We start from the raw sequence: 8,519 nt of genomic DNA, 5'->3' as shown, positions 1-8,519 counted from the left end.
GTAATGACAGCGTCAAGATCGTTGCAATTAGGAGGAACGTGCCAAACATTCCACCAAAGTGCCCAACTTGCCACGACAACCGGACGGGGTCTTTATGGCATGTTTGCTTTGCAGTGATTGTAACGCGTGTGGGATCATTATGATTAATCATCGGACATGATCAAACCACCGCTGGATTGAAGGCCCTCTTCCCCATGAACCACGCCGTCGCCATCTCTCACGATCCTGAATGTCCGTGCGAGCAGACCGCTGTACAGTCTATAATGGGACTCCTGCGTCTATCCCAAATGCAGCAGTCGCGCATTCACACGCACGCGCGTGTTCTGCGTACGCAAGGTGCTCGATATATCTTGTGACCCCCGTTTAATTGACCTACATTTTTCCCCTCTGCATATCCATTCATGTTTTAAATAAACGTTACTTTGGAAAAAAAATACCTTTTTATAGAACGAAAGGAGGTTATCATATTTGGACCACCCTGTACAGTACTGCATATATATATACACTACGGAGAGCAGCGCAAACCGATTACACATGAAGTTCCAGCGCAGGTTTAACTTCCATCAAACCCGGCGATCGCTCCGCGCGCCCTCTTAAGGGCTGGCGTTAAAAACCCCCAGAACCCCCAGCGCCACATTTGTGTGTATAATATCGCGGGCCCCCCCCCCCCCCACCACCACCACCCCCCTCTTTATTAATAAGCGCCGTAATTATGTATGAAGAGGAGAGCGAGGAGTCGAGCGAGGCGAGCGGTGTCATTGGCTCCGTGAGCCTTCCCCTCCCCCGGGCCGCGACAAATCCTCGCTCCCTCGGAACAGCGCGCCCAATCCAAGACTGCTCCGAGAACATCAGACGCGCTCCTGCAAAGAAAACGGCCGCTAAGGCAACGTCGATACAGGGGGTGGTGGCGGAGGGGGGGGAGAGAGGGGAAAAAACCCCCCAAAAAACCCACGTTGACTAACTCCTCCGGCTTCCTCTTTGCCTTCCGTCTTCGTTGTTTTGGGGTGGTTTTTGTTTTGTTTGAATCTGTGTACGTGTGTCATTCTCTCTCTCTGTCTGTCTCTTGTCAACTTAAATAGAAGCTAGTGTATCTCATTACGCGCCCGCTACAGGGTTGAAACATAATCATAGAAGTGCAAGAAAGGCAACAGAAGACGACAACGAAGGAGGAGGAGGACAGAGCAAAGATTCATCACGAAACACAAACTAAAGTTTCCCGAGAGACCGACTCGCGCAGGCGCGCCTTTATGCCCGCGGGGCAATGACGGACAAGCAGTCCCCGCCGTGTAGCGCGGCGCCCAAGTTCAGCATCCAGCGCATCCTGGGCACGGACCTGGCCGACTCGTGCAGGAGACCGAGCCAAGGCGCCATCAAGGGCGACGCGTGGAGAGGCTTCCCGCTGTCCGCGGCCGGCGTCGACCTGTCCCTGTTCTCGTCGAGCAACGGCCCCCACTACGCGGCGGGCGCGAGGGAGGCGCTCTGCGGGTGTAAGAAGAAGAAGCGGCTCCAGGGAGCGACAGCCCCCGGACGGTGCCGCCCCGGGCAGGCGGCGGACATCGAGGCGCTCGTGTCGCCCGCGTCAAGCGTCTCGTCTGACGGTAAGGTGGGGGGGGGGGCAGAGCAGAGCGCCAGGCTGGTTTGTTGTGATGCTGCTGCTGCTGCTGTCGATGTCGGCTACAACAATAGTAACGGTAGCAGCGGCTGCGTTGAGCAAAGCTGAAGGATCCAGCAATGACCACCAACAGTCACCACCACCACCAATGCGAATAACACCCCCCCCCCTACCCACCACTCTTAACAATAGCTGTCAGCAACACTAACTACCGGCATTGACATTATCAACACCACCACTAGCGCCACCACCAACGGCCAACCAAAACACCACCAACAACTACAACAAAACACCAATACTGTAACAAGAACCATCATCACCATTAAATAAACAATAGCCACCGCCACCAACAACTAATATCAAAAACCACTAACAGCCATCAACAACAATAACCAGCAGCAGTAGCAACACCACTACAACCATCACCACCAAGGCTCTCGGGATCGCCCGGTTGTAGTAACAGCAGTAGCGGACCCGTGTCAAGTAGATTGACCATTGCTCCACACCCAAGTCTAGTTTATGGTCAGTATAATTGCATTGCCCACGTGGATAACTCGATGTAGCCACTCGCAGTGCTGATTTGACAGGTGTGCCAACAATTAACCAACACGGTCGGCCAGTTAAGAGTCTGCCGGTTAAGAGTGAACAGGTTTATGGAGCAAATAGATAGAAGTGATGTTATAAACGAGTGAATAAACACAATGTCATGGGTGTACTTTTTGTAGTTAAGTATTGCCACATACATGTGTGTGTGTGTATTACAGTTGCTTTGATATAGATTTGCGTTGTTGGAGTATGCCCGTATATTTGGGTTGTTTATTCGCAACAACATGAATATATTCGCTTGTTACCGAACGAAATATATTTAACGGCGACCTTTCCCCCGTAAATATTTAATTGTCTAGATCGAAGTAATTAATAATTTGTGTTGTTTTAAAAATACATTGTCAGGCTTATAAGCTTATCGGAGAGGACGTAAAATATGCCTCGGGAAAGTTTGAATTGAATAATTTTCTGCCACTTTCAGTGCTAACGTACTCGTTTGTTTAATCAGAGATCTACGTCCGAACACGTTCCGTAACAAGATGACGAAGATAATTCTGACGCGTGAAACACAACACGGTTATTAGTGTTTCGGGGGGAAGGAGACAACGCGAAAAACATATTGTATGCGCGCTTCGCTATGAACGAGACGGCCGAAGTTCGATTCCCGACCACGGCTAACATCGGTAGCGAGTGGTGTCTGATCCGCGGTCCTGTGTGCGACTACGACTAACAACTCTAAATCATGGACGATATTAATGTCGCACTGTCCGAAAGTTTAACGTGACAGAGGTGTAAATGCGATTTATCAATATATATAACGGCGAGAATTGGTGAATTGCATATAAAGATATAATCGAATAACTCGTCAATAACTTACAATCTCGAATAGTTGCTTTATATATGCCCAACGAATGAAGACTGGCTGACCAGTGTGGTAAAGTATGGTACAAGAAAACCCCCTCTATGCCCGGCACTGCGTGGCGGGGAGGCGTTCGTCAATTGGTGAGAACTGAGACTCTCTCTCCAGTACATTGTTTATTTTTTCGCAATTAACGCCCGTATTGTTTACGCCTATTTTTTTTTTTGCACCGCAGCCACCAAAGAGACGTCCTTAGATTTATCAAACCCGGACGACGTCGCCGAAAGGGTCTCGCCGGACTTCAAGGCCCCGCCGCAGAAGCGCTCGGCGAGTCGGGTCACGGCGGACGACAGAGACTCCCAGACGGAGGAGAGGGACGCGGAGAGCGCCGCGTGTCGGGCCGGGGACAGGGCCTGCGAGAGCCCCCCTCAGCACGGCAGCCCGCGGGCGCCCCCCAAGAAGAAGACGCGGACCGTGTTCTCACGGAGCCAAGTGTTCCAGCTGGAGTCGACGTTCGACATGAAGCGCTACCTGAGCAGCGCGGAGCGCGCGGGGCTCGCCGCGTCGCTCCACCTCACCGAGACGCAGGTGAAGATCTGGTTCCAGAACCGGCGCAACAAGTGGAAGCGCCAGCTCGCCGCCGAGCTCGAGGCCGCAAACCTGGCGCAGGTGTCGGCGGCGCACAGACTCGTGCGTGTGCCCGTGCTCTACCGGGACGCGAGCCTCCTGCGCGCGGCCGCCGCCGCCTCGCTGCCCCTGCCCGGTGCCCTCTGCTTCCCTGGGGCCGGACTCTCTCAGTTCCCGACTTCGTTCCCCAGCAACCTCATCTGAAACGAGTGCCCGCGGTCGCGACCTAATTGCAACATTTCGCAGCCACGTGCCGGGAGAGTCTTCAGCAATCGAATTGACTTCCCGAATCAGCTGGACAACACGCGGGTGGAATCGATTACATTTCACTAAGAAGTGCCCAGCACATGTGAAGTGAAATGTCGATGATGCTGTTGTTGTTCATTCAGTGAAGTGAATTTAGTTCCCGAAGAAGCTCACGGGCACGTGGGGCAAAACGTTGGACATGGAGCCGAACACCACGTGGCACAACCGTGCAACGCACGGGATAGCAGTACAGCACAGCCGCGAAACCCTACGCAGTGGTCCAACAACGATAACAGCAGCAGCAGCAACACCACCATCATTATCGACGAGGAGAGACTGTTGTTTTTCTCACACGCCTAACCACACACACACACACTGCACACTTACTCACACACGTACACACACTCACACACCTGTCCCTTCAAGCGTAATGCGTCGTCGTTATCAGAACGGTGCGTGACCCAGCCACGCCGTTCCCAGCTGTCTGTGTGGCGAAGGCGGCTGCCACGCTGCTTCAATGCGCGCTCCCTTATCTGTTTATAAAGTTAAGTATGTATATACATACGCGTAGCATATATATATATAGAGTACCGTGTATATGCTGAGTAAACACTTTACAGCTGTAAACGCCAAACACGATGTACATCGACCGATATTTATTTGTGACGTCTTGTTTATGGTGAATCTGTGAAAGAAAAAAACAAGTGGGATTTTCGTTATTGTTTTTTTTATTATTATTGTTGTTATATATACAGCAAACGTCTTCAATGTGCTGTTCTTTAGAGATACACTTTTGCGTAAAAAGTCCAGTCCTCCCCCCCCCCCACACACATGTTATCTTGATGCATTAAATTCGTATATATAGCACATATCGATTTTCTCTGTTTCAGGCTTCATGGGCCAAAGATAAAGACTTAATCCAACTTATCAGCTGCACGTCTCTATACAGGTTTATTTTTTTCTCCTCCCAAACCCCACGTAACGTGTAACCGAATTGCATCACGTGTTTTAAGTGCACGTTATATTGTGTTGAGTTGCCTAAGGCGTTCCAGTCTACCACTGTCAGTTGTGGAGTTCATTTATGTTCGAAAACCCAGTAGTGTACATAACATTGTGTAAAGAGTGGTGGATGTCCATAAGCTATAATCGCTCTGTAAAGTAGTTAGAAAAAAAATATTGAACATATATTGATTCAAAGCTGCGTTCTTCAATGTGCCTTTGCTATAAAATAACGATGTTATTCCCAAGATATTTATAATAAAACCGATCATCTTTAATTCCTCTGCCTGCTAAACGTCACACGTTTCGCTATATACTGAAGCGATGCCATTGCTGTGATGTATATCTGGCTGTTCCCATATGTGGCTTTCGGGTTTGAAACCGCGTGTTGTTCGGCGTGACGTCCGACGTTTCGCTCCACGTGCCAGTGGGAGCTTCCGAGTTCAGTTATCAGGCATGATGTCAGACGTTTCACTCCGCGTGTTGGTGGGCTTCTGAAATGAGTCACTGAAGCAGCTCCTATCCAACCCGCAAACACATCGCACATATGAATGTTGAACTTCTTTCGCACCCCTGCATAGTCAACCGTGCTAATCGCAGAGCTACACGCAAGGCACAACCACGAGGAACCACGTAGTAGGCTGATGTCATTTGCAACGAGGGCTTTTCTGAATCTGGACAACATAAATTTTCATATATACAATATATATCATATATACTCCTTGATGTTGTGGTCATTAGCCAGTCACGAATTATATATATATATATATTTATCCCTGGTTGTTGTATTGCCCCTTCAGCGAAGACGAATTGCTTGTATTTATATATATACACACAATCTGTAAATACAGAAATCGTTCGTTTTCTTTAACAACACAGCAATATAAATCGGACGAGCTATTTATAGCCGCTAGTTACGTTCAAAACAATTCAAACGTACGCACAGGTTCGAGTGTTTCACAAACAGAATCAAAATGTTTATTTAGCCTGGAGGAATCCGATGAGCTACGAAGCTCTTTTCCCACAGATGTCCGGTATGGGCGGGTCAGCAAAGAGTACAGAATTGTGCGTAAGTGTACGAACGTGTGTGTACAGAACGCGTGCATTTTTTGGGGGTTTGTTCTGCGAAATGCGACCGCGTTTTCTGCAAACAAACGTCGCGAACGAAAAATGAGGGCATGACTCCCCAGTAGGTACACTTCGATCGCCGTACACGCCCAGGGTCCCCCCGCACCGCCGCGCTCACGGACAGCACGAGAGAGCTGTCCGTGTCAAGAATGTGCAAAGTTTCAATTCCGCTCTCTGCCGTGCACTAAACGGTGGAATACCACAAAAAAACACGTTCAGAACCTCCACCGCCCCCCCTCCCCCCCCCCCGAAGAAGAGAAGCCCACGGAATCGGAGTATTTATTGATACCGGGGGGAATCCGATGAGCTATAAAGCTCTTTTTCACAAATGTTCAGTCGGGGCACGGGGGTCACGAAGGTTACAACAACAAACACTATTTAAAAAAAAAACACGATCGGAGTGCAAAGTATATTAAAAAGGTAAACAGACCGCTTTAATAATAAATAAATAAATATTCAAATAAAACTAAAAAAAAAATTTGCTTTTCGCAGGTAAAGCTCACGGGTGCTATTCACTTATTTTTCGGAAGCGACGTGGCCGCGAATGATAGCTCAACGTGTGGACATTTCTAGAAGCAAAACAATCCAAATAATCTCAATGCATGTGTTTTTTTAATGAATTAAATTATCATTATTCTTTGAACCGGCGGGGAATACGGCAGTCACCGTATAGCGACGGTGGTGCAAACAAACAAAAAAATTCCCGCGTTGTTCCTCTCATGTCCCGGCAGCCACCTCGCGTTTAATTAATTCACGGGTGCAAGTGGCCTCAGTCGCTAGGCAACTCAGCATTACCACCCATTTGATATCTCGTGTGAAGGAGATCAATAATTCGCACGAATGCTGCGCTTTTTTTTTGCAAGGGTGTTCGTGTTACAGTTGGTTCGCGACACACGTGCAGCGGATGCACACGAGAGGGGAAGGTGGGTGGCGGGGGGGGAGGAGGTTCACAACGTTCAACATAATTCATACGATCGTACAATCTCCTCTAGAATTATGATATGCAGCGCGTTCCAGTTTGACATTCGTGAGGGGCGGCGGGCACACGAGCGCATCTGCATGTCAAATGCATTATTTTGCAATGTTTAGAATTAATTAGTTTACGGGTATTATCGGCGGGGCATGCGGTCACTGCGCGTGAGTTGGTGTTATGTTAATAATTGCGGCTGTGAACCGTAAAAAAAAAAGCTCTCAAATTTTTTTTTTTTTACAACCCACGGATATCCTTGTACAAGTGATGTGTGCAATTATTAGGATTTGACTGACATTGTCAACATGTCCGACAGATGTGTGCACGTATCTGCGCCCGCTTCCCCCCTTTAATATTTAGGAGAGGCCACACGTTCGCGTGAACGCGTGAACTTAAACATAAAGCATTTCAAAATTAACAACTTGATGTAACGGGACCGAACGCGTCTTCAAGATAGTCAATCGATTGAATATCACCTCCCATAAGCACGGTTGGCTGTGTACGGTGCGAGAGAAGTTCAACATACATACAATATACACATCCATGCGTACACATATACATTCCCCCGTAAACGATTTTCATGGTATGCCGGATGGGTCCCTTTTATATAAAACGACACAGCGTGAGGCTGCCGGTGTAGCGCTGTGCGTGTTTAAATCGAGAGCACGTGGGATCGGTGGGGATCGCGCGATGCCTGCGGTCGGTGGCGTCTGACCACCTGTCCAGCAGGGCGCTATCTCGAGGCGGGTTTGTCTTCTTACATATCCCTGGACGGCGCTTGCGATAATGATGATGATGATCCGAGGGGGGTTAAGATAAAGAAGTGAACACACATATGTCCCCACCCCCCCCAACAGTGGCGATTTAGATGCCGTAAACATGGTTGGAGCGGTTAATAGCGCCCGGCGATTTAAACCCAACAACATGAGTTCGGCTCTCGGTCACGAACACCAAACATTCTTGGCGAGTGATATCTGAACAACAATTCCTGGTCACCACCGTTCACCAACCCGCATCTGACCAGCATGGTCAAGTATGGTCAAACCCCCACCCCTCCCCCTTCTCTCCATGGCTGACACGACGTTAAAGGCCGTCAGCCAGCAGTGGAGTGAGAAAAGGGATGGACATTATCATTTATATAACCACAAATAACACCGACAATGTATACACGTAACATACAATTTTCACAAGCGAATAAAACCACGTCACAAACCACAGGCAGACGCGCAACGAATTGAAACTAAACTGTTGCTGGCTAGAGCTAAAGAGTCTATGATGTGTGTCGATGCCTTTGTATTCGTCAGAATCGTAATACAACGGCGTTGGATGCGACGCTTCGTGCGCTTTGCCGTGCGGTGGTTTCCAGAAGCGCGACAAAATCTCGCCGTGGCTTTTTATTTTTGCCTTTCAGTTTTTAATTGGCGACGACGTTTCTTCAAAGTGCAGAGGGCGACACCCGCGCATCGCCTTTCGAATCCTTCACAGCTGAACGTGAGGCGATGAATAATGCGCATTGCCGTCCCCTCACCGCT

At 48.9% G+C, this 8,519-nt stretch overlaps 1 protein-coding gene across 1 annotated transcript; it reads left to right on the top strand.

Moving 5' to 3' along the window:
• The first annotated feature begins 692 nt into the window (after positions 1 to 692).
• LOC116940581 (uncharacterized) lies at positions 693 to 5,167 on the top strand. The gene is made up of 2 exons (XM_032950567.2): positions 693 to 1,598; positions 3,253 to 5,167. Exons 1-2 carry the CDS (start codon positions 1,262 to 1,264, stop codon positions 3,846 to 3,848), a joined length of 933 nt encoding a protein of 310 aa, XP_032806458.1. The 5' UTR covers positions 693 to 1,261; the 3' UTR covers positions 3,849 to 5,167.
• The last annotated feature ends 3,352 nt before the right edge of the window (positions 5,168 to 8,519 follow it).

Source organism: Petromyzon marinus, chromosome 9 (assembly GCF_048934315.1).
Source record: "Petromyzon marinus isolate PM22_M1 ecotype Great Lakes invasive population chromosome 9, UKy_Petmar_22M1.pri1.0, whole genome shotgun sequence".
Lineage (NCBI taxonomy): Eukaryota > Metazoa > Chordata > Hyperoartia > Petromyzontiformes > Petromyzontidae > Petromyzon > Petromyzon marinus.
This window is presented reverse-complemented; position numbering and strand designations above follow the sequence as displayed.